The sequence below is a fragment of the Antedon mediterranea genome, chromosome 7 (genome assembly GCF_964355755.1).
Source record: "Antedon mediterranea chromosome 7, ecAntMedi1.1, whole genome shotgun sequence".
NCBI classification, from domain to species: domain Eukaryota; kingdom Metazoa; phylum Echinodermata; class Crinoidea; order Comatulida; family Antedonidae; genus Antedon; species Antedon mediterranea.
The window spans coordinates 5,432,144-5,460,075 of record NC_092676.1 but is presented as its reverse complement, the minus strand read 5'-3'; the positions used below and the strand labels follow the sequence as shown (position 1 = coordinate 5,460,075).

At 34.2% G+C, this 27,932-nt stretch overlaps 1 protein-coding gene across 1 annotated transcript; it reads left to right on the top strand.

Annotated features, from left to right (window-relative positions):
• LOC140054684 (uncharacterized) lies at nt 1-27,892 on the top strand. Its single transcript, XM_072099764.1, has 4 exons — nt 1-331; nt 21,932-22,197; nt 22,539-22,901; nt 26,495-27,892. The coding sequence occupies exons 1-4, from the start codon at nt 163-165 to the stop codon at nt 26,618-26,620; spliced, it is 924 nt and encodes a 307-aa protein (XP_071955865.1). The 5' UTR covers nt 1-162; the 3' UTR covers nt 26,621-27,892.
• The last annotated feature ends 40 nt before the right edge of the window (nt 27,893-27,932 follow it).

Genomic DNA, 27,932 nt, shown 5'->3' with positions numbered 1-27,932 from the left:
CGCGGTAATGGTGTGTATACGGACGCTAGTCTAAACAAATAAATGTTACGGAAGACACACATAAACTACACACTTATAACTTCTAGATCAAGACACGATCCTTAGGAATAGTTATCGTAGATTGTTCATCCGAACTTAGGTGAAGTATTTCCAATTTCCAAAATGGTGAGTGACAAAGAAAAGAGGAGGTCTCGGTCATCTAAATCAAAATCTGACGTTCCACCAAGTGAGCCAAGGTTATGCACTATTGAAAGAGGACCGGCGGGTTATGGCTTCAATCTCCACGGTGAAAAGGGCCAACACGGCCAATATATCAGGGCGGTTGATCAAGGTAAGTAAACACTCTCGGGCCTAGCCTAGATGATTCATGATTTCTATGTGAATGGTTGCTTCTTTTTGTGACTATCCACTGAGTGCGTGAGCTCTGGCTAGACTAAGTACCTGCCTAGCTAATAGACACTTGTGTTTACAGTTTAGTCTTATGTAGAGAGGTCTGTATTTTCAATTAAAGGGGCCTATATAAAATAATTAATGTCGGAAATATTTATGTGGTGTTTTCTAATTTACAATTCTAGAAATTAACTTCATTTGATTTCTTGTCTTCGTTTAATTAAAGGATTAAATAGACAACAATAACAATGAATGATTGTTTCATATGTCATGGTTGAAAGGTGTGACTGTGAACAAAAACTTTGTTTTTATTATAAAAATCATGTTTTTTTAGCAAGTTAAGTTTTGTAGGTTATTTACGGCACTGTATTTTTTGTGTGCATTTTACTTTTCTCTGCGACCAGCTCTGAAACAGATACAGTAAAGCCCTCTTGTGAGGAACATCTAAACAACAATGGTTTTCTCATTCAATTTATCAATATTAGTCATTTTCTGAAAATCACCTGAAATTAATTTTATGTTTATACTTGACAAGTACAGTATTTGATACTATTACTGTAACTACAGTAATTCTCTTTCTTTGCATAGATAAGTAAAGTAAAGAACATGTTGAAGTTCAGAGACACTCTCATGTAATGAACAACTTACCATCTAACTGAAATTGGATCACAATCTTTGCGAAATTGGTATTTTATAAAAGAATCAAATATTTTCTTGCCAACTTAACACATTGACTGCCAAGGCATTTTCCGTAATTTCTGTCCCAGTGCCAAGTCCAGTTTGAGATGATTATATTGAGTGTGAGGGCGCCATATTCAATGCATGAGGGAATAAACACAAACAAACATATGACATTTATTTTTAGATTATCGTTTACGTACATCATTCATAAACTGCCATGCGATAATTCCTGTTCCAATCACCACTGCCAGCGATTCTACATACAATACAAAAGTGCTACGATTTTGACGTAGTATTACGTCTTGGCAAGTAGCGACACGCAATTTTTGACGTATAAATACGCCGTGGCAGTGAACGTGTTATAAAAAGAACAAAAAAAATTGATTCTAGGCCTGATTTTCAAAACCGGTTTTAAAAACAATTTTTTTGCTACAACGCAATCACGGTCTCAATTTGACCTCATCTCAGATGGTTCCTGAATGGCGCGAGCATCTATCTACATCACCAACTACAAACGACCAGCAAATGAAAAATCGGTTTTAGTACATACAGAGTATTAGCCTACAACGTGATTTTTGTCAAATTAGTTTCAAAGAGATACCATAAATCTTCTAATAGTTACCCACACTCTAAAAGTAACCCCCTTCTAATAGTCCCCACCTTTAATTAAGTCAATCTATAATAATAACCCTGGTCACTACTCTAATAATAGTAGCCCATGGGAGTTACTATTAGAGTCACAAAAACTTATGGTACAGCCATATTTTGTTGATCTTGGGAGTGGGGAAGGATTGAGTGTTTTTGAGTTTATAAAATAAAGTTAGAGATCTGTCTTATTATTTTGCTATGAGTTGCTGACCGGAAAAGTTGGGGTGGGTTACTATTTTCAGGTGCCTAATTTAAGATTAGTAATACTGTAGTAACACACTACTCTAATAGTAACCCTCCTTCTAATAGGGATGCTAGTCAAGTCGCCCCATCGCAAAGTCGCCCCAAACAAAGTCGCCCCATACACAGTCGCCCCATCGCAAAGTCGCCCCAAAACAAAGTCGCCCCGACACAGTCGCCCCATCGCAAAGTCGCCCCATCGCAAAGTCGCCCCATCGCAAAGTCGCCCCATCGCAAAGTCGCCCCATCGCAAAGTCGCCCCATCGCAAAGTCGCCCCATCGCAAAGTCGCCCCATCGCAAAGTCGCCCCATCGCAAAGTCGCCCCATCGCAAAGTCGCCCCGTTTACTATAGTAGCATACATACCCTCTTTTGTTTTGTTATATACATTACAGGTATAAGGAATTAGGCTTCTTATTATTAGAAAGCAGACAGTGAGTATATAGAGGGGGTATACCCTTCTCATCATACCTGGGAATCCTTTTCCCACCTATTATGCCCCCATCATAGATCAGAATACAATGATATATTAGGCTAGTTACCCTTTTTTAGTATCCCTACATCATTTTCAGCTTCTTTGAAGCACTTTCCAACAAATAACTATACCGTACAACTGAGCAATGTCTGTCATACGTCCGTGTAGGTAAGTTACTTTAAAATCTTGCAGAAATGCTCGGCAGTTATTTTATTAAGTAAAAAAAACAACTATTTATTGAATGTAAAATAATTTATTAACAAAACTTTCAAATATTTACAAAATAAATAAAAAATGTCCGATTAAAAAACATATAATGTAGATATAAACATTGTAACCATTGTGCGCTAAATCGAAATTTAGAAATATAACTTTTCATTGAATATATGTTAAAAATTATTTATAAAACATTCACATTTTTTTCACAACAATATTTACAATAAACAGGACAGTCAACATTACTGGCTAAAAGGAGCATGCCCATACACTTTGCTACACCCTCTTAGCAGCTGATTGGCGTCAATTAATTCCCCCCTGTAATCTCCCCACAGCTTGAAAACCCTCCCTTGCCTGGTTACATGCTGTCTTTTCTGCCTTTTAGAAAGCTTTTTTTCAGAAACGAGACGTATATGAAGATTCACAATTGCAGATTCACGCCACAACCATTCGATCAACTTGTACATATTCATGCTGTGTTCGGCTTTGTGGTTTAGTCTATTATGCCAGCCTGAAAAACATGAGAAAATAAACATTAGTTTACTTTGAAAGCATTGTAAATGTAGGCCTACTAGTTAATGGTAGTTGTTGCCAGGTGTTGCCATACACATGTATTATACACAAAAAAAGTGTTGTGTACTATAGGCAATGATATCACCAATGACAATCATTACTTAGTGGCGGTACCCAATATCGTATTATACATTAGTCTACATTTTTTAATTAACATCTGGGGAGTATTGTCTATATACAAGAATGCTCTATGAAATGTTATACAGACCTTCAGCATCATTGTTGGTCCTAATGCTTTGCATATAAATGCTCCAATCATTTGGATTCCACGATGCTCCACGAAGCCACGTTTCTTCAATGTACTCGAACAACTGAAAAAAAAATATAACTGTTATTGCAATTTAGAAAAATATGACAAAGAAAGATGAGAATATCTGCGAGAATGGAAATGGTCACCGAACCACCTGCTTCATAGGCCGGTGTTCAATATACCGCTGGATCAAAATCGACTGTTATCATAATGCTTTATAAAAAAAATAACTGGTTTATTCTACAAATCGGCACGTTTATAGGCTTTTATTAAGAGGCAATCTATAGCGGAAAAGTCACAATATTGGACATCGAATTTGAAAAAAAAATGCATTAAACAGTCTAAAGTTGCTCTTAATTTGAAATCACAACGGTTGCCCGAAGTAGGTAAAATGAAGCCAGAATTCGGCCAAGTTATTCCAGAAAGAATAATTTTGCCAGAATTTGCCACTCTGATATTAGTGAATTAAAAATTGACATACCTCGTGCAACTTTCTTGTCTGAGCGCGTTCTCGCAAACCATCAAATACGTCACCAATTTTCTGAGCTGGCAGAAAGGGCAAGGCCATCAACTCCCTGAGCAGAGTATGTGTTCTGTTTTTGCGTAGGTACGCTCGTTGCAAGCCAATTGCTTGAATGTGCTTCCACACAGCATTTTTCCAATGGAAAGCACACCCCTGTCGTTTAACCTGTTTGATAACAAAATAGATAATTACAAAAAAATACAGTTTCATTGTAAGTAATCCGCCAGCCTGATAAAAAGAGCCCAACGGGACGTTGTAGCTACGATTGCACAGATACTCCAGATCAACGCCTTTGAAAAAGGGAAAATAAAAAGTAAAGAGATTACAGGTCAATAAAAATTATAAGAAAGCTTACATTTGGAAATACTGCCTCAATTGCCTTCCACATCCCTGCCTCAAAATCCATCATCACTTCTTCAACTACTGGTCTACTTGGGGATCCTGCCACTATCGCTTTCAATACTGTCTTGTAGTCGCTGCTGCTCTTACCCGACATCAATGCATACGCAAGCGGTACCTGTTTTGTCGACCCATCCTTTTTGACAAAACAATGTATTGAGAACAGTTGGTAGAATGGCCGTCTTACTACTTTGAACGTTCCATCTATGTACAGTTTCTTTGCCTTCGCCAGTAGAGTAAGCTGATCAGGACGTGCAAAAACGAGATGTCTTCTGCCGTTACGGCGTAAAATGTCTTTCAGCAAAAATCCTATAACAGATAAAAATGTCGTTGGGTAAATTTCTGACCTTAAAAAACAAGTATTTAACAATGTTACATTTGGAATAAAGCAATTGTCGTTGGATTTGTTTAATAAAAAGGATACATGAAACATCGTCTAATATTAAGGTCAGTTGCGGGCGATGGTCCATAATTTTAAATAGTTACATAAATAGTTGTTCCATCGTTTTTGTAATATAATAAACTTCTGATGGTTGTCTACAGCCAAAAGTTAACTTTTCAGATAACTGAAATAAAAACATTTATCTATCAATAATTTAATGTCAGATAAAAATACCTTCTGGAATGTTTTCATGTGCCAATTCAAATTCAAGGTTCGTCGGATGGTTTGGTCGCTGGCTTTCTCGGATCCTGTTGGCCGTCCTGATCAGGTTGTCGACTCTGGGTAGCGACGGCATTGGTGCATCTGTTACATTTTCGATGAGGACATCCTCCACAATTGTTGCAGCAGATCTAAAGACATTCGAAGCGGCTTGAAACTTAATATTTTTCACGACCTCCGTCACCACGTCTTCACCTGGTTTCCCTGGATGATTATGCGGTACTGGTCCTGGTTGGAAGTCATCGCAGCCCCTTTGTTTTACCGTCGCTCCGCATTTTAACTTGCGGTTCCTTATCGAACATCTTGAAGAAAACACATGTGAAAGACGTTAATTTAGGTCATAATCTATCGATGTCTGAGAGTGGTACTAAATGTAGGGCTCTATGTGATATTCTACTTTGATTAGCTAAATGTGAACGTTTTCATGTTAAATCTTCCGATTTAATTTTTAAAAAAAACACGTTTGTGACATATTATGGATCGTACAAAACAAAATCGAAACAGTATTTTGCCTTTTACAGGTTTCGACATACATGCACATGAAATGGAAGAAGTGTATTATCAACAGCATACATATACGAATTGATGTTTAAGGTGAAGAGCAGTCAATGCTTACGATTAATGGCGAATATAGCACATATCATGTACAAATCAATCGCTATTTCTGTGGAGTTTATTTGAAAAAACATATATCATTATGAATGAATGAACCTTACCTCCAATGTGTCGATACAGAATCAGTTCTTCGCATAACATATGAAAAGCCGTTGGTATCTATAAGTTTTGGGTGGCCTCGCTGAGATGAGGACTGTATAACTTTGAACATTATGTGGCCTGGAATGTCATCATCTGTTTCTTGATTCGCAACTGGATCATCCAACGATTCTTCGTGTATGCTGTCAGCTGAGTCGCTGTCATCAACACGTTGTTGGTCTGCAATTGGTACGAAGTCAAGCTGGTCATCGATTGAGTCCGTGGCATCATCATCAGTGTTCGGTTGCTGGTCTTCCTCGTATATGTGTCGGTCGATAGCAGTATCGGTACATACGTCTTCTACATGTGGTAAGGCTTGCATATGCTGTGGCAATATTGACTCGATATCCTGTGTAAAGAAATGCAAAAAAAATAATGTTATATTGTATTCTTTTCGTATAATTATTAATTATCTAACATTCAATTAGAAAACGCAATGGCGATGGAGAGCATTGAGAGATTCCAATTGTCAATGTAGCCATACATATTCACCATTTCGGTGGGAGCAATAACTGCAGATGAATTTCTTTAAGTGTCTGTAACTAATGCAACATATTTGATTTGAAAATAATTTGAAAACGTACCACCATTGCTGAAATTGGTTTTGGTCTACTGGGTATACCATCACATGTGCATGTCGGACACTTCCAATCGAATTCAACGTTTCGCTTTACACAATCATTGTAAAACGCTAGTGTTATACCTACAAATGAACGTATAACAGTTATTTAACTTATTACATTATTATTAAATTATTAAACTAGCATTCTGTAGTTTAACATTATAACATCAAGAGTACGAAGAGTACAATACTATTTATCTAAATAAATAATAAATGAATAAAAAGCAGAATAAAAAAACTATATTATTTTGGGTGTGTATTTCGTTGTGTATTCATTATTTGATACATTCATACAATAAAAAAAGTGAACATAAATCGAATGAAAAACACATTGCCGCGGTAACACGAATTGTTAAGTTTTGTTATCACACCATTTGGAATCGTTTTGTTTGTGTGTGTGTGTTTTTTTTTTCATTTACATTTTTGTTTATTCCAATGATTTTAATATTTTGAAATTTCTTAGTTTGTTAATATACAAGTTATATAATTAAGATGTGATGTGATGAATATTAAGATGTATGTGAATAATAAAACAAAAAGACATGGTCAAATTATTGTTATGTTTTGCCTTTTTTAGTATTTATCCTTAAAATTCAGAAAACCTATCAGCTTATCGTATGCGGCCCATCAATAAACATCAGTGGTTTTGGAGGAGATACGTGAAAGGGAAAATTTAGTAGCATTAATATATAGATTAGTCTTCAATCCTACAGTACAATAGATCTTGTAAAGCTGTCTCGACAGCATTGTTGTTTATACAGTTTACTTTATTCTTACTTTCTTTGTTATTTAATGTCTTACTCAAAGAAAAGCCATTACATTGTTTTTATTTTTATTGTATTTAGTGTCTGTGTATAGCAGAATGTACTACAGTATATATATTTTGAATTTGTTCATAACGGTTTTGGATCCACGGTTTTTTTTTAGTTTTGTATGTTGGTTAAGTTGACTGCACCACTATTGAGTGTGTTGTCAAAAGTGTTTTTCAAGTTAATATCATAACAGATAAGAAAATGAATTATTAATTGATTATATATCTAACAACCTTAACATTGCCTAAATTTGCATTTTGTTTTTCTGCTTTAAATTAATTCAAACGTCATCATATGCCTACAAGTTCATTTATTGTGTTTGGTTTATTTAAGAATGCATTAGTTCTGTCTTTATCTATATATAATTAACAACCAATCCTGCATGCTTATTCCACAGACATTATTAAAAGCAATTGTAAAAAATACGAATCAAACTTACCTGCAGAACAGGATCGATGTAGCCATCTGCGGCAACCATCGCATTTCATGGCTTGCTGTTTTCTTGTAACTTCCTTATTGCATTTGATGCAGGGAAACTTTGGAGGCACAGTTGGTCGTCTTCGTGTACGATGTCGAGTGTCCATCGTCAGACACAAATTAATTACACGTAAAAATTAAAGCAAAGTACAAATTGTTATAGATTCTCAGGAAAGCAATGTCGAGGTTCAATAATTTTTTTCTATAATGGTGACTTGACTGAAGATTACAGCATTTTTATACGTGAAGATCACGTACAGTATATCGGTTTTCGGTGATTAACATTGTTTGTCCAATTATGAATTACTATTGGAGTTCATTATTACAAAAGGAACCTATTGCGTGCCGTGATGTATAACTATGTAACAACGCAAACTTTAAAACAAAGTACTATTGGCTCTTTTCACTAAAAAAGTAATGGCTTTTTTAAAACAATATTGACCAATGGTGTGTTTATTATTAAACGATGACATAGGACCAATTTCGTTAACAATGCAGTATAATTTAAACAGATTCCATTGGCGCAGATGATGTCTAAAAAACAAATCACGTGCGTGTATGTTCGGTGACCAAAAATAAGATACCTTTGCCTGTTTAAGATTTATTATAAAATAGAAATATCATAATTTTTATTGCTTAATTTATTATATAAATTATGTACGATATACTGTATTGTCCCATTTAGATCACTTTCAGCCTTTGTTAGAAAATATTTCCATATCAAAAAGTAAATACTATAAATGAAAAAAAATCGAAAGATTGTGCAGTGTCATTTAATTTTGTTGTATTTATTTTTTTTTGTGAATGTTTCTTTTAAACTTGCAGTATTGTATGTGTTTCTTATATGTTTGTTAACAGACGTTTTCAGCCTTTTAAAAAGTCCAGTACACTTATGTATTACTTGGTTAAGTATACCCATTCAATGGCGAATCTCGTGCATATTTATTTATGAAACCAAATCCACAAGTATACAACAAGTCTGTATATCAAATTAGATCATATTTCGTATATGCTACCGTATTAATTATAGATAACCTTATATTATGTATTGATGTATTACTGTTTCTTTTTGGTAAAAGTTGAAACGAAATTGAATTGAAGATCTTCCAAAACATGTTCTGGTGTGGACTGTCATTTTAGGAAACATTTATTAAATTCGATATCGGTAAAACAAATACAGTACCAGTAAGATAATAAAAATAATCGCAACATATAACACTAAGCCTATAATTTGATTTGATTAAAGACATTTACTAACAAACTAACAAATACACATGATTTAATATCAACGAAATATTTTACTAGGTTATTCAAGTTTGCTTCATATAGAGTATTTATTGTATCGGTACCTGTACGGGTTGCAACTTTCGTTGCTGTTGGTTTTGATGATATAAAATAAAAAAGACACTTGTTTATTACTTGAATTAATGTTGAATGTAAATATTTGAAATAACAGAAGTCCTAGAGTATAGCTATTATAGCTATACTCTAGGACTATAATATCTATAATAGCAAATTTAATAATAATCAAACGGACGTAATTGAATGATTGTATATCAAATATAATTATGTTCTAATCGAAAGTCTAGGTTTTTGATTTAAAACAAATTGGAATGGTTATGAAAGGTAAATCGTTATGAAAATGTTGATACAGCAGTCAAAACAATGGCTATTATTAGGGGAATTAAGACATCAAGACCATCAATAGAACAATGCAAGGGCGTTGTATTAACAACTGTCCATCACTCCAGATGGGCGTTGACTTGATGGGCTAAAGCTTGTTCGTTTATAAAGAATACAATTCATTCATTTATTCATTCATTTATTAAGCCATAAAAATATACAGTAAAATACAAGATAAGAAAAAAAAAATTTCGTCGTCGGCTATGGACGCCAAAAATAAACTCAATTACTATAGCCCGCGGGGCCTGACAGTCCAAACTAAGAAATTAAAATATAAAAATACTACAATACTATATAAAGCGGTTTGAAAATACATATAATGCACATACAATTAAACATTGAAAAATAATTTAGAATGGAAGGATACAATCACATTTAAATGAAATTACAAAGTGTAAAAATGAAAACAATTTTTATTTATTCATAGGAACACATTTATATCGGTGGCACACATTTATCAGTTAATGGTGCATCCATTTTACAGACAAAATTACAAGTAACATAAGCCAACGTTCTAATTAATTCATAACATCAAAACAAAATGTAAACTAATTAATTATGTATGGGAATAAACAATACTTAAACTGTACATACGATATATATATAACTTAAAAAAGTAAATAAAACAAAAACAGAACAACAAAAATACAGGACATAAAAATAATAATACAGCTTAACAAATTTACATACTCATAGAGACGTCTGTATCATATCATTGTTTATTATAATGTGTGGAATAAGTCAAGAATTAGCAAGTCTTATGGTTTAGGGGGTATCGGTTTAGGAAATCGCTTTATGTTTAAGGTCTAATGTTCTAGCGTAGATGCTTGAATGTCACTGTATCATTTATGACGAGTATTATTCTGTGTATGCAAACAAATTTATTTGATTGAACATATTTATACTGTATGTTTCAAATATTAAGATAAATAATTGCGCCACGAAATCCATTTATCCGTGTAGGCCTACTGCAGGCTATGATATGAAGTTCCTAACAGTTCTTGAATTCGTTATCGTCCATAAGTCTCCAATGTCGAATAACATAATCCAAATAGCATTTGGATATGATCCATAGTAATGAATTTGAATTATCTGCAAAAAAATGTAATAATAAATTAATAAAAAAATACGTTTGCGAGTTATTATCCTCCACACGCAATAGTTTGGATTTTTTTTTACAAATTGTGGTAAGTTTGATGCCCATATAGTTTATGGTAGTGCTAGGCTTATGTCCATATATAGGCAAATTTGTTGTCAAATAAAGTTTGCGAAATTTAACTAGGTACTTTTTCCGATGGGGCGACTTTGCGATGGGGCGACTTTGCGATGGGGCGACTTTGCGATGGGGCGACTTTGCGATGGGGCGACTTTGCGATGGGGCGACTTTGCGTTGGGGCGACTTTGCGATGGGGCGACTTTGCGATGGGGCGACTGTGTCGGGGCGACTTTGTTTTGGGGCGACTTTGCGATGGGGCGACTTTGTATGGGGCGACTTTGTTTGGGGCGACTTTGCGATGGGGCGACTTGACTGGATCCCTCTAATAGTAACCCACCCTAAAAAACAATCAAAGAATAATATCCCAGGGTTACAATTAGAAGATTTACGGTATCCGTGCTTTTGGATTTTTTCTATAGAAACATGTACACATACAGTACATGGCATTTTCATTTTGTTTATTATTGTGATTTGAGATTTTAATACTGTTATTGGTTTTCATGCAGTAGTTGCCATGATGATTGATGAGTTTAATCCGGTTTCTCCACAGGGAATGTTGGATAATTGGTTAGTAATGCGTATGTTTACACTTTACTCGGTACAGAAAAAACGTAAGCTTTGAGCTTGATCTAACCACATGGTATCAATGCGAAAAAGCTGTGTCATTAATGAATAAAGTGATGAAAAAATGCTGCGTACCTTTTATTTATGCACAATACAACTAATATTACACAAACAATTGTCAAACCAAATGACAAAAATCGAGGTGTTTTATAAAATAAATTGACTGATTGTGAAAATCACCAGTATCTGAAAAATGAAGAGATTACAGTAGCTGTGATTAGCACCTGGATGCGAAATCATGAAACATGTGATTGATTCATTCTACCTCTCGTATCATTAGATAATTATATTTACCATCGAAATTTGATATCACTTTGAAGAGTGTGTTGTGATTATATAGTACAGTACTGTACATGTATTATCAATGTTTACCTAGTCAAATTGTACAGTTACAGTAATACAGGCCTTGTCTTTTGAAAATTATAGGTGTGCTACAAATTGCACTCCTCAATACATTCAGGGGTGCGTGTTGTAGTTGTGCTGTTAGTATTTTGGTGTGTAGAAGTTTACCAAATTTAAGCATGTTGTAAATCACACACCTCAAGGGCAGTTTAAGAGTGTGTTAGGTGAGTGATCGCACTTGCTCGCCTTAAAAGACTAGATAGTTAATATCTTAAAATTGAATATATTGTATTCCATCTTTTTTACTTTGCAAAAGTGATAATACTGTATACATTTATCAAAATGCTTGTTATACTGAATACTGTATATACAGTATGCATGTGGCGGGCCGTTTGTTTGAGAAAAAAATAAAGGCCCATGGGCATTTATTTGAGAGTAGTGTGGTGGGGGTGGGACGTTTATTCTAATCGATGTTCTATTGAGGACATTCAGTCGAGGGAGGAGTTTATTTAAAGCCGTGCATTTACTCGAATAAATACGGTAATTTTTTTTGTAATTTTCGACATCTTTAAATTTAGGAAAATTTATTTATTGGTGATGTCACCATTAAAAGTAGCCTATTATTATTAAAATCTGGGGGTTCTCTATACTACTGTACTGTATACAGTATCTTAATTACTGTATGTGCTGAATAAATATAAAATTTAGCCTAGTTTCTAAAGTGATTGATTTAATTTAACTATTTGTATACAACATATTTCAATTTACAGCTGTTACAACGTTTAATAGACATTGCATCCTACTGTAATTCATGTACTGTACTGTAGGCCTAGAAGTCATTTGTAATAAAATCTCGCTTATTAATAATTATAGATTATTTATTATCGTACTACTGTAGTGTAAGTACAAAGGTAATTAAATGCTATGCATGGTAATTTGCTGTAGACTTGTTATCAGTATACAATAATATACTGTATAGTCTTTAAGATTTGTAACTTTTTTCATGTTCTTTGTTGTCAGTAGCGCAGTGAGCGTCTTTTTTTAGACGGATGCTTGCGCTTTACAAATTTCCATTATTGTTATTATTATCTGTATGTAGTAACTGTAGATCTACCATAAAAAACAAAGAGGCACAGAAGTCCATATTGTGGGGAGACTAGAGGGAGGACAGGTTATTTCTTGTCCCTGTAATGACAGGCTTGGTCTTTCACACCTGTTCCGGCATGGTTCTGGTTCGGCGCCGGCAAATCCAATTGAACGGCAATGTTTTGCTTAGGCGGAAAATAAACAGGCTTTACCCCCCCCCCCCCACCCTCAATTCCAACTAAGAGGCGCCATGTCTTTTTAAAATAAAATAATGCTATTTTCATTTTTCTGCAATCCGACGAATGGTTTTTATCACTTATAAAATATTTAGCCCTCTCCCCACCCCCAACCCCAATCTATAATGCTGGATCCGCCCCTGATTAAGGTGTTAAGTTTACTCAGGTATTTCTTAATTATTGAATGAACACTTTGTGTACTCTAAACCAAAACCAGGAAGTACTGTAGCATTTGAATAGGTAGATCTACTGTCAACATACAGTATGCTAGTTTATTGAAGAATTTAAAGAGGAAATTTGCCTCCTTGACAACCGTTTCTTTATACAGTATGACATGACCATTTTGACATTTAACAAACTCTGTGTGTGAAGTACATTAATGGCTGAGTTATACGAAATGAAAAATATCGGTATATCTGTAGCTTTCTCTACACTATCAAACTAGTTCATAACAAGAAAGTGTGATGTGCCCAAGTATGGTAGTGATATAACCAAATATGGTAGTGATATGACATCATTATCATATATTGGCAAATCACATTTTTTTGTCATATAAAGTTTGATAGTGTAGACAGAGCTTTAGAAATATTTAATTCCAAAGATACCGTAACAGTATACAGTATTATAGAGTTGAAAGAAAAAAATTAATGAAGTCTCCTTGCAGGATAGGATATGATTGGATCGGGATTATTACAATATCCGGCGGTATTATATACTAGTGTAAGCCAGGAACTGGGAAACCCCAGGAACCATAGGAACACCAACAACCATAAATCAGGATGACCCAGTTCTGAGAACACCAACTGTACTTATCGCAAGCAATGTCATATTATACAAATTGTTCAGATTTGCTTAACTAACGCTTTCGTTTGAAACTGAAGTGTCACCGATTTGGGTCTGCAGGAGTAAATTTGATTGGTTAGAAATCAAAATCGTTGATGCATTACTTTTGTATCGTAAGCATCGTTCACTGTTCTTGTATTTTATGCTGTCGGAACAAACTAAAGATCAGTGTCGTAAGAGGTGGCCACTAATCTTTTCCTGGTTCAGACCTATGGAGTTGTACGGCACCTACGATAAGAAAGAATAACTCCATAGGTCTGAACAGGCCCTTAGGCTCAGCAAATCAGCAGATGATCTCTCTAACCGTTTTTTATTATGCATTATGCCCAACAACTTAATAGCCTAAACCGAAGGATGAGGAGAGAGTATCATCTTTCCTACTGTATTTCACTGACCAGGCACAGACAACAATATACATGTTTACCTGTATTTATAGATATAAAGGTGTTGTTCTTCATTGTCCGTGTTATTGATTTGGAAATGTGTAATATTAATTGCTACAGTATTTTATACAGTGTACACTGATTCCTCATAGTTGAGTGCATAAACACTGTATTGCTATTTTGTATGTAGAATTGATCTATATCTTAAATACAACAGACTCGCTGGTGTTATATTTTGTCTCGATAAGAACAATTATTACATTTTATATCTCAGAAATTCATTAGATTTCTTCTAAAAAACCATTTAGGGATCATGTAAAAAATTATTCTACACTGCAGTAACTACTGTACATTTAAAAGAAAGTACTTTAAACCTGTTTTATTACTGTATGTAATATCATTATTAAGCAAGGTTTTTTTGTCGAAATACACACTATCTATTGTAGTGAGTGATTTTTATTAAATTATTCTACAGAATACTGCAGTAAATAACTTTACATTAAAAAAAGTATTTTAACCCGTTTTATTATATTATTATTTAGTAAGCTTTTTTTTCTCAAAATATACACTATTTATTGCAGTAACTGCCTCATAAGCTTTCTACATTAACACAAACTATATCATACATTATTGGAGTAAAAAAAATGTAGTTAACTGCAGTAACTGCAGCAGAATAAAACTGACATGATCCCTTATTCTACAGATAGTTTCCCAAGCCTACACACATAATTAATCACTAGTGGTTGTACAGTTTTGTGTACATGTTTGACTATACTTGTGATTTTTTTTATTTTCGTAAATTATTTCCGTAAATTTTACTTACAAATTTGGTTTTGGGAGAACATTATAAATAACATAACTGGTTCAGCCTATATATTGTGCCAGTTCTGCGGTACTGTACATTTCATTTCGAAACCTGAGCTGCACTGACGAGATCTAATAAAATCGAAACAGTACTTGTGCAGATTGGATAAATACAGTATATATATATATATATCGATTGGGACGACTTTTTCTCATTCTCACAGATTTCCTCATCTTTATCGTTTCAAATTAATTAATTAAATTTCAGTATATCACCGGGCGGGTTAGAATTAATGTTCTTTGCCTGATGTGTTTATATATATAAAAGTATCTCTTCGGAGATCCCGCTTCGTGAATAAAAATACTGAATAGATGAGGGCGTATCAATTTGATCTCTGGTGCGCGTGCGTACAATTGAGGGACTAGTGCTGTTCCGCCGTACCACGCCGAGAATGTTAAAGAATCGCTATCCAATCGAGTTTGAACAGTACCATGAAAGCCCCAGTGGTCTAATGGTTAGGACAAACTGCATATCAAGCAGACGGTCCGAGTTCGAGTCTCGGTTGGGGCGACTTTTTCTCATTCTCACAGATTTCCTCATCTTTATCGTTTCAAATTAATTAAATTTCAGTATATCACCGGGTGGTTTAGAATTAATGTTCTTTGCCTGATGTGTTTATATATATAAATATATATTTCGTAGCCTGTACAGTAGTATATCAATATTAGGATTAGGTATTGGGGTGTACTTATCTAGCAAATGCCTAAGCTTACGCCTCATTACCCTGCAAACAAAAGATCACCTCAAAAATACATGTCACTCCTGTCGTTGATGATGAATAGAAGGATTTGTATCAAATACATGTTTAATTTTTGTCTGGTGTTTTTGTGTGTAGTATAATCTGATAGTGTTTATATTGTTAGACACTGTGTTCATTTTAGTATCCATTCTAGCGTGTATTACACTGTGTGTTATATTTTATACAGTCTTTGAAAAAGAAAATAAATTATCAGAGGCAGATCCAGTGGGTACAATACACTATACAGTACTGTAGATGTTTTTAAAAAAATGAAAATCTTTTCCGTGTAAATTAGACTGTGTCGTGTTATAGAGTATTTGAAAAAAATAAATAAATTTCAGAGGCAGATCCAGGGGGTACACTATATTGTAGATGTTAACAAAAAATAACAAATTAAATTTCAGAGGCAGATCCAGGGGGGGTACTGTACAATAAATACACTACTGTATACTGTAGATGTTTAAAAAAAATAACAAAATTATTTCAGTGTAAATTAGACTGTGTGTTTTACAGTATTTAAAAAAGAAAATAAATATCAGAGGCAGATCCAGGGGGTACACTATACTGTGTAGATGGTAAAAATTTCTTTTTTCCGTGTAAATTAGACTTTGTGTTATACAGTATTGAGAAAACAATTATCAGAGGCGGATCCAGTGGGTACAATACACTATACTACTACATGGTAAAACAAAGCAGTATTGTATGAATTTAAAAATTCCTGTAATAATATTAATTACTATTTTTGAACATTTTTTAAACATTTTTAGTGTAGGCCTAAAAAATACTCCCAAAATATTATGTAAACTACTACAGTATGTTTTTTTGTGTTTTTTTTAGTTTTAAGTGAGTCTAAAATGTTCTCCTAATTTTCTCAATATCAATTATCATAATAGTATTATGATAGTACTATTAGTAGCTAATGATTTAGTGGATGATAAATTATATCTTAGCTCCAATTAAATGTGAAATTTAAGTATACCGTAACAATGGCCTAACTAATTAGGCCTATATATTTGAGCAAGGTCTAATTAATTAAGCCCATATATTTGTATATGTCCTAATATCTGATTAATGGGTATTAGAACTAATGAAGTATTAAAATAATCATGTTTGATTAAATTCTTTACATCATGGCTGACACATCGCCCAGGCATTTGTGTGCCTTGCTTTAATACATGGATAAACCAAAAATATGGCATATGGTGATATTTCTGTACAGTATTTCATAAACACATTGAACACCCCTCTCCATAAACGGTACAGTCGTTGACCCATGGCCTCAAGTGGGAACATCAAACATATACCCACCATCATCGTTCGCTTTTTCTGTACCCTCTAGGCTCTACTATAGTAGCAGAGCCATATAGCCACCAGTATGGTTGGTATTAGGTTTCAACCTGTCCACTTTTTCACAGAGGCCTTTGACAACCCAGTGGCTTGAACAGAGAATGTTGCCTTTTTATGCGAAAACCGCACCATTTGATTTCTTAAGTACAAGGTGTCTAGGTATGCCATGGAAATGAAAGCTGGAGTTGCACTACAGAATTGCTTAAATGCAATTCTGTGATGTTCAATTCCTTCATGTTAAATAAAGTATTGTTTAAGAATATATATGATCTTATTGAGGTCAAGAAACCAGTTGTACAGTACAGGACTAAATACACCTTATATAAATTCTGTGGTCTTAAATTCCTTCCTTTAAGAATATAGGATCCTATTGAGTTCAAGAAACCTGTTGTACAAGGCTAGATTTATATTACTGCTTTTATGCAATTATGTGGTTTTAAATTCCTTCATGTAAATAAAAGTATTGTTTAAGAATTAGAATATATAGGATCCTATTGAGTTTCAAGAACCATGTTGTACTTGACCTTGAGGTCAATGCTAAACTGTTATCACAACAATGACCAAGTGTACACTTTTTTGTATGTCCATCCTATTGTCCTAGTGGGATAAAATTATTCTGATTACTTTAGTTAGATTTAAATTTGTTTAAAGTAATGACTACCCTATTCAACAATAGAATAGTCAATCTTTCAACTCAGGAATACCCTATTCCCACCATTCAACTAGTACATTGAATACATTAATATATATAAATGTACAGTAGTATTGTTTTTATAACACCTAAATAAATTCCGGTCATTTGATTGGACGATTGTGGGTCACATGGTGTGCAATAGTATGCACTATTACTACATTTAAATTAGCTTTTGTTTGTATGATTTTGATTATTTTAATGGGAACATCTCCACAATGTAGAATCGTTGAAAAAAACAAACAGAATTAGCCAGCTGGATGAGTTCTATATTCGTGTAATGGTACAAATAATGGTATTTGGTGAATGATGAAAAGTTATCTTTCAACTCGGCTTCGCCTCGTTGACATATAACTTTATCATCATTCACATCATGACATTACTTAAACTCATGAAACACATAAACATTCATTATTTGTAAAACAGTAATATTCCTACCCATACTTTTTAACACATATTTTACGATTTAATCTTGAAACTCTACAGAATGTATCAGTCCTTGTAAATGTGGAGTTGGAATATTCATATTGTTTAATGGGATATTCATATTGTACTGTATACCAACTATATTCAGTATTGGTATTTCGTTGTTTTATATAGTGAGTTATGTTAAAATAAGATGTACTGTACAGTACATTGATACAGCAGTGACAGCTGGAATTCAGGCATCAGGGTGAATTGAAGTGAAAAGATTCACACATTCCTACCATTATATTCAGGTCATAAACATAAACAGAGTATTATAAACACAGATAATACTAGTGAATCTGTATAAATAGAAACAAGTGGTTGTATTATTTCATAGTAGTACAGTAGTGTACAAATATGTACAGTACTGGAAAAGGTGTATGTTTGAGAGAGTATAAAACTGTATATTTGGTTATAAATTGCCCAAATATGCTACTGTACCTATCAATGCATGTACTAATCATATGCTGAGAGGTTACAGAAAAGCACCCTTTTTTCCATACCCTTTCCCACTATGCCATACCATTTTCCTTTCCCCTTTCACCCTCCCATTTTCCTCTCCCCCTTTACCGTCACATTTTCCTCTCCCATTTTCCTCTCCCCCTTTACCGTCACATTTTCCTCTCCCCCGTCACATTTTCCTCTCCCCCTTTACCGTCAAATTTTCCTCTCCCCTTTCACCCTTCCATTTTCCTCTCCCCCTTTACCGTCACATTTTCCTCTCCCCTTTCACCCTCCCATTTTCCTTTCACCCTCCCATTTTCCTCTCCCCCTTTACCGTCACATTTTCCTCTCCCCTTTCACCCTCCCATTTTCCTTTCACCCTCTCATTTTCCTCTCCCCCCTTTACCGTCACATTTTCCTCTCCCCTTTCACCCTTCCATTTTCCTCTCCCCCTTTACCGTCACATTTTCCTCTCCCCTTTCACCCTCCCATTTTCCTCTCCCTTTTCACCCTCCCATTTTCCTCTCCCTTTTCACCCTCCCATTTTCCTCTCCCCTTTCACCCTCCCATTTTCCTCTCCCCTTTCACCCTCCCATTTTCCTCTCCCTTTTCACCCTCCCATTTTCCTCTCCCTTTTCACCCTCCCATTTTCCTCTCCCCTTTCACCCTCCCATTTTCCTCTCCCCTTTCACCCTCCCATTTTCCTCTTCCCTTTCACCCTCCCATTTTCCTCTCCCCTTTCACCCTCCCATTTTCCTCTCCCTTTTCACCCTCCCATTTTCCTCTCCCCTTTCACCCTCCCATTTTCCTCTCCCCTTTCACCCTCCCATTTTCCTCTCCCCTTTCACCCTCCCATTTTCCTCTCCCCTTTCACCCTCCCATTTTCCTCTCCATTTTCACCCTCCCATTTTCCTCTCCCTTTTCACCCTCCCATTTTCCTCTCCCTTTTCACCCTCCCATTTTCCTCTCCCTTTTCACCCTCACATTTTCCCAATCTCCTTTTCTCCTTCCTTCACATTTTTTCCGACTTTCTGAAGTTGGCTTAGGCCTTTGTCTATCAGCCTAAATCTGGTAATGTGTTTGAAAGAGATCTTAAATTATCAAAAATGCCTGGGATCCACCCAGTGATAAGCTGTGTCGCTAGGTGGATCAGTGAACCTCCAGTTACTGTACAGTCATGGTACTGTACACCCATATAAAAGTCCGTCTACTATTACTATACATACAATTCTATCAATATGAAGGCCAGTCTCGGTCACAAAGTATAACTACTGATCCGTTAAATGAGTCACCTATATATATAACCATTCATGTCAACCCAAAAGTATTCTTTGCCTTTGAAATCTTATTGAATTCTGAATGGCAGTTGTTATCGTGGGAGTTTTTCTTTTATTCTTTACACATGGTTGAATTCAAATCCAAGAGTTTTAAAGTTATTTTTTGCAAAACAAAATGATCACATTCTCGCTCCAACCACCAATCGACTAGAGAACAGTTGACCGCTCGCGATTGGTTTTATGGTCAGACATGTGAACAAGGTTTAAATAAATCGTGGAGTGTTCCATTGATTTTTCAATGATTTTTTTATAGTTTTACTTTTAAATTGAGGTGTTGAATTGTGTTATGATTTGTTACAGTTTAATTGAAATAAAGTTAACAATGCAAGATGTATAACAGTAACAGTTGTAAAATCAAATCGCAATAAAAAAAACTTAGGTGTAGTACCGACACTTAAAACACTGACACTTGTGGTAGGCTAGCTTTATTTGATTTTTATACCTCCATGCTTAAACAAATAAGAAAGTGAACAGATGAAGAAAACATTTATTTGACATGGTTTTTTAGAAATAACTTATAAAATATGTTCTTTTGTTTATAAGCAAACATGTGTTTGAAAGAAATCAATTTCAGGGGAGAGTTCATGATTAATTTGTGACCACTAAAATGAATATCCTTCATTGTAGTGAATTGAATTGAATAGGATCATAACTACAATAGTGATAGGTGTTGAGTGTTCTTTAGTAAATAATAAATAAACAAACATGGGTGTAGGTTGATGAGTGGGAGAGGGGATAGATTAGTTCCGCCAGGACCGTGTAATTATTCTACTGCAGTTACTGCAGTAATTACATTTGTTTACTATTTAAACCTGTTTATGCAATTATTTGGTCAAGCTCTTTTTGGTAAAAAAAATATATACAAGTTGATGGCAGTGACTCATACCTGTAAACCTACAGTACATAGATAAAAAATAATATCATACATTATTGCAATAAAAAAATATGGTTACTGCAGTAACTACAGCAGAATAATTTTGAAATGATTCCTAAATTGACAACACATAACAAATTGTTGATAATTTGGTTGTAATAATAGAAACAAAATGATATCATACATTATTGCAGTAAAAAAATACGGTTACTGCAGTAACTACAGCAGAATAATTTTGAAATGATTCCTAAATTGACATAACAAATTGTCGATAATTTGGTTGTTATTAAAACACATTTATGGAGTTGTTATTTCACTCTTATATACCAGCTAATCTTTAATTCTTTACTACTGCAAAGCCATCAACCAAATAAAAATTTATTGTTTAAGGAGATGATAATTTGTATTTGAAGAATAGTACCGAGAACATATTAAATTTATATTCACTATGGTTTATATTTCAACAAGATAATGTTTGTTTCTTCAAGAATAATATGAATATTAATTAGTTTATTGTCTGTGTCTTCCTTTGTGAAAATTAATTATTATTGGTATCTCATTTCAACATACATCATTTATTTAGAAATTTAAATATTAATTATTATTGTTTGTTTCTTTTAATAATGTTCATTTTAGAATTTGTTCTATGCCTGTTAATTATGAATATTAGGATTTGGTATTTCTACAACATATTTACCTGCAACAAAATGGCGAGAGGTTATGAGGTCAATCGGGTGTGTTCCTTTCTGTGTTTGTTAGTTAGCAGGATTACTCAAAAAATGAGTGCTCGATTTTCATAAGATTTTAAAGGATGGTTTTATAGCTGTATGGGAATATGTGATTTTCATATGCCTAGACGGGGGTGTGTGCTCTTGGAGTTCATGTATATTTCTATAGAATATGAATAATTAGTTTATTTTAACATTGTCTTTTATGAATAGCTGAGACTGGCTATAGAGCTTCACTGTGTCTTTAGAAGCCCCAGCCATTTTTTATATAAATGAAATGAAATATTTATCAATTTCTCTCTTTAGATTCTCCTGCAGAACGAGCAGGACTGTTAGCTGGTGACAGAGTTATTGAAGTAAATCATGTAAATATTGAACGAGAAACACATTCACAAGTCGTAGCGAGGATAAAAGCGAAACCAGGCGTGACCATTTTATTGGTCGTTGACAAAGACCTAGACGCTTGGTTTAAGAAACGAGGGGTTACCGTAAAAAAAGAAATGATAACGGGATACAAAGAAGAGGAAAAAGAAAAACCACAACAGAATGGAAAAGCAGAAGAAAAGCCTGAGGTAATTTAAAAATAATAATAATATCCTGGATACACCAGCTTAGGAGACGTAAGAAATAAAGAACCCAGTAAAGTACCATCAATGTTATAAAGTTTCTAAATAATGTTGTGAAACACCCCAAACACTAACTGAAGTACTGTATCGTGATACACCTTTGTCACTAACCAGTGTTCATTGAATTTATTCTTTACAGTCATCCACTGTTGATTATAGTAAATGCCATATAGACCTCCACATAGAAACAAACTGAATCATGTGTTGGAGTAACAAATGAAGTTACTGCAGTAACTGCAGTAGAAGTTTTGACATGATCCTGAATGTTTTTTTATTTATATGTACAGGTAAATGGTGTAAGTCAGTCTAGTGAAGAAATTGAAGTTCCAGTAGCTGCTGCGGCAGCAATCGCCATCACAGAAGATCCAGTTGACAACCAAGAAGAGAAAACAGAAGAATACCCAGCACCAGTAGAAACACAATTAGAATCACAAGTAGAAGAACAGCCATCAGATTCTGGCGACGACTTTCCTCCTCCTCCTCCACCTGAAGAACCAGTACCAGAACCAGAACCAGTCCATCAAGAGGAAGAGGTGCCATCACCAGTAGTAGTTGTAGAAGAAGAGCATGAAGAAGAGGAAGTACCTATACCAGCCCAAGTAGTCCAAGCTCCAGTAGTACCAGCCCCAGTAGAACCAGCAAAACCACAGGTAAGACAATTGCACATGTACATCAAATTTAACCTATTTCTTTATGATGACATGGGCCATAGGCTGAACAGATTACACTATTACATTGGTTAATACCTTGACTTTGATTGGGACTGGTTCACCTAATTTTAAATTTGATATCTATGTGTTGAAAGAAGGGGAAAATAGGTTATGAAACAAACTGCTATTGCTGAACACAAGCTTGCGTAAGACAGAATAATACCTCTTCCACAGCAAAACTTGGGAGTTTATATACTGTACATATGGACATAAACAAGAGCGTTTTGTATGGTATTTGTAAACTCGTAGTTTTGCTAGGCGAAAGTTAGTATTATTACCCATTCCTAAGAATATGTTATCACTGAAAATAAGGTCGCAAATGGAGAAAGAATTATTAATATTAGTCATCAAATGTTTGAGAATTATGAATTATTAACCCATCATGGTTGGCCTGCATGTTAGAAAAGCCAAGTCATATATTCATGCATACTTAATGGCTACCTTAGTAGATAATTCTCATGGCCTGCTATCGCCATACCGCACGTATAGGCAATTGTATCATCGTTTAAATTGGTACCAACCCTAGCAAGCAAACAACATTACTGATAAAAGAGATCGTTGTCTGTAGACTTTGAGCTGACCATAGTCAACTTATAACACCTTGTATGCATGACATTTATTTAAATAAGATCGAAGTGGGGCTACTAGGCAATTGCAACACAGATAATTAAAGTATTTTACTTATAGTATATTTATACAGGATACCATTTGACCTAGTAGCGCCATGCTCAATAAAATCCCGTACCTTCATGTACTTACAGTATAAACTAAATTTCAGATACCACACACTGTTAATTATAATCTCAGCACCAACAGTATGGTAAAAAAAATCATCACATCCTTATGTCGGCACACCTACTTGCTGGCAGTTAAGGAAATTATGAACAAATTTTAAAATTTTGAACAGCTCAATTCCGCAATTATTTTCGAACCTCTTTTCCATACATACATAAATGAAAAATCTACACCTTTTAGTGGGACCATTTTCACATTTAATTTTCACGAATAAGTCGCTGCAATATTACTTTTTCCTTGCGTTTTTAATCAGCAATAATTCTGGGTTTCAACTTCAGAGCTGTAGGCACCAGTACGGTTGGTAAGGTTTCAACCTGTCCACTTTTTCACAGAGGCCTTTGACAACCCAGTGACTTGAACAGAGATTGTTGCCTTTTCTTACGAAAACCGACAATTTTATTTAGTGGTTGATCCAGGATTTTGAAAAATGTGGGGGTGGATCGCAGGGCCTAAAAATAGTGAAATGAAGGGCTGAGCCTTTGCATAACAATTTACGAAATTTATGTGGGGGCACTGAGCTAAAGGGACCCCCCCCCCCCCACCATCCCTTGATTCACACCCCCCCCCCCCCCCCCCCCCCCGCTATTATTTCTTGTGGTTACATCACTGAGCTTACTACAATTCTGTGTGAATAGAGCTTCTGTGTTGGTACATAATAAATAATATTTGTGAGTGTGAACATGTAACAATTTCCATCATGCCAGAACAACGAGATCCATGTTGGTAATTTATTACCGGAAAATCAGTGTCAATATCATTGTGGTAGGTCTAATTTCAAGTGCTGTAGAATTTAATTTGGATTACCAGGATGTATATATCAGTGAATTCATTCCTTGTTACTGGTCACTCAACCATTATGAATTGAATGATTATTATTAACTACAAGGTCATTTACATTGGCTGCTAAAATAATGAAATTATGATTTTCATAATTTCTCTATATAGACCATTAAAGGGATCAAATTATTTCGGAAACATGCCAAACATTTTGCAATTTTTTTATTTATATCAGCTGCTGCTTTTGTATGAATTTTTTCCGATAGCTTTTCTTTTCTTAACTTTCGTAAGTGCTTGATGTTGTCGGAAGTTTGGCAACATTATTCATGACATCACCCTAAACACTTCAGTGTCAATCAAAGACTTACAAAAGTTCTCAACCTTTCTCTATGGTTTAAAAGAACATAGGTCTACAGTATGTAAATATCATTAGAATGTATATATTAACATATATTATATTAATATTAATGTTTGTACAGTAGTTCCATTTGATAATTATCTCAGTGTCAACATCATTTCCAATAACAAAATTAAAATGTTGTATTTATTTTTTTAAAATATTGATACACATAGATTGATTCAAATTTCTACCTCAGAGAGTAAAGATTTCTTTTTTGCCTGAACCTAACCCTTTCCCTACTGTATTCTTCCCTCTAAAAACATAGGTATATATATTAACAAACAGCATGTAACATAATATTATTTCATTTGATTGCTTCAATGGAAACATCCTTTCCATTTATATAAACATATCCCTCCCCCGCACCCCCACCCCACCCCCAAAATGTCTTGTTTATAAACCTCTTGTTTGCATATTTTTGTCATGCATCATGAACACAAAAATGGATCTATCCCTGAAAAATACAATAATAAAAATTGACATCACAAACGATGTATAATTTAAACTGGCTTGCAATCCGCAATAGGAATCTTATTTGTGTTGCTATATTTCATCTGTTTTCTCTTTAAAATTATTCACAAAAAGAGTTTAAACATTGTATGTTTATTATTCAAAAAAGGATGTAGGACTACGTTTGATTGTTTTTTCCTAGAAACTTTATGCCTCTGATCTAAATTCAATTCATAGTTATAAATTTAGTCATGTCGTGCATGTATTATTAATATATTGGAAAAACATATAGAGGATTATTTACTGTAACATTACATGCATACATAGTACAGTTTGTGTTAGTGTATCACCATGTATAGGAAGACTTGTTTCAAAAGGACACAACCCCATACATTTTCCGTTGGGATAAGGCACAATCCCATAAACTTTCCATAGGGATATGATGATATTCCTCGGGAGTTTAATTTCATTGTTACTTAATAGACGTATTGGTTGTGCATTTCCTTTATGCTTTGCCAAGTTCAGTACTGTGACATCATTCTCTATAAATTATTATCGTGTCATGCTGGAAGGGCCTACAGAAGCTATTGGCCTCTTTTCCCACTTCTTGGCACAATAAAGCTATTTGTGCCAAGTTAATGTTTGTATTTGCCATAAATTAATCAAATAAAATAATAAATAATATCATATTCATGGAGTATTCTATAGTCTGATATGATTAATTTGTTTTACTGTACATTAACACTGGCTTAGTTACCAAACAATGTGTACCCTGAATATATAGGTTTCATATGGCCATAGTCTTTTAAAACATATATTTTTTCCTTATTCATTTCATGGATATTACTTTAGTGTGTAACATACACATCTATTTCGTGCCTAGCTTACCTGGATAAACCGACAATAGCCCATGCTCTCCAGAGGGAGGGTTGAAAAAGTTAATGTTCCTATGATAATCCTGAACCATAATGGACTAGTCCACAACCATGCCTTCATGCCGGAACACTTGCAAATACAAGCCACCCTCTCTCATTTTTTATTTAACTTTAACTACCTTTTATTCAACTTCAAGTGTACAAATCTAATCGTCTATGCTTTTTGTTTATTCCAGAAAACCAGCGGACTTGACCTATCGGACATGTCGAAGGCACGAAACCTGGCAATGGGCCAATCTAAGAAGAAAAATGCGCACGCTAGCGATTGGAAATCAAAGAACCAAGCATTTAATCAGCTGTAGGCAATAATTAGCCAGAATTAGAGGAAAGAATTAAATATCCGGTCCAGTTGAGAGTAAAAATGAGCTTTATACATAATATGAAACATTGCTTATTTTCTAAATATAATTTTACAATCTATATTCATATAAATTTGTATGATTTGAATATGATATATGTTCATATATGGTAATGTTAATGGAATTATCTATTTTATGAATAAGAATACAGTGGAACTCTTCTATTCAAGGGACACCTCTATTAAGGGGACATTCATATTATGGGTCATTTTCCTATACTACGACTAGCCTCTCTTCGTGGGACACCCCTATTATGAGTCATTTTCAAATCAAATTAATATCGATAACATACTTATAAAACTACGACCAGCCTCTAATCATGGGACACCCCTATTAAGGATAACTTTTCGTAAATCGAATTAGGTGTAATATGTTATAACACTACAATAAGCACCTGTTAAGGGGGCACTTTGTGGGGTCCAAAAGGTGTTCTCTTAATGGTTCTACTGTTTACAATAAAAAAGATTGAATTTCATCAAAATATTAATGTTGAACTTAACAAATTTCTATAAAAAAAAATGGAAGAAAACAAGAAAAAAATGTAGTATAGGTTTTACGTAATTGTAAAAAGGTATCACAAATAATTTATATGACTAATTTAGAAATATCTACTTATAAGAATTTATTTTAATTTAGATTTTGCATTATTTCTGAAGGATAATCTTTAATGTTAATATTCAAATTCATATAACTTACATTTATTATTTTAGTTTTAATGTTATTCCGATATTATTTAGAAAGTTGAAACTTTAGACATTGCATTTTAAAAAATATAAAACCATGTTTACTCCAAATAAAGAGCTATATTATTGCAGAATATGTAAAAATTGGGTTTCATTCGGGCAACCAATGTATAAATGTGTTTGCCCCAACTACTTTACCTGCTCAATATTTTGGGTATAATTTCTGAGAAAAACTAATTAACTTTCATTTTCCTTTTGATCCATAAAAAGATGAAAATGTTTTGAGCTCAATACTCCATTATGTAAAGATAAGCGATTTCACAGCACGCGTCCCTGCTTCCCGCTCAGGGGGTTTGGTATTCAAAAACTAGTGTAATGTGGATGTTTACAATAACAATTTACTATTAAACTGATTATGCTATGCTATTCTGATGCTTAACATTATATTTTATCATTTAGTAGTTCTTTTTGCTGGTTCATTTTATTTTTCTATTAAATTGTGATGTCTTAAAATCAAAATATGTTGCTGACTATGTGTATTTATCTATTTTTGTAAATCTCAAAAATTTTGC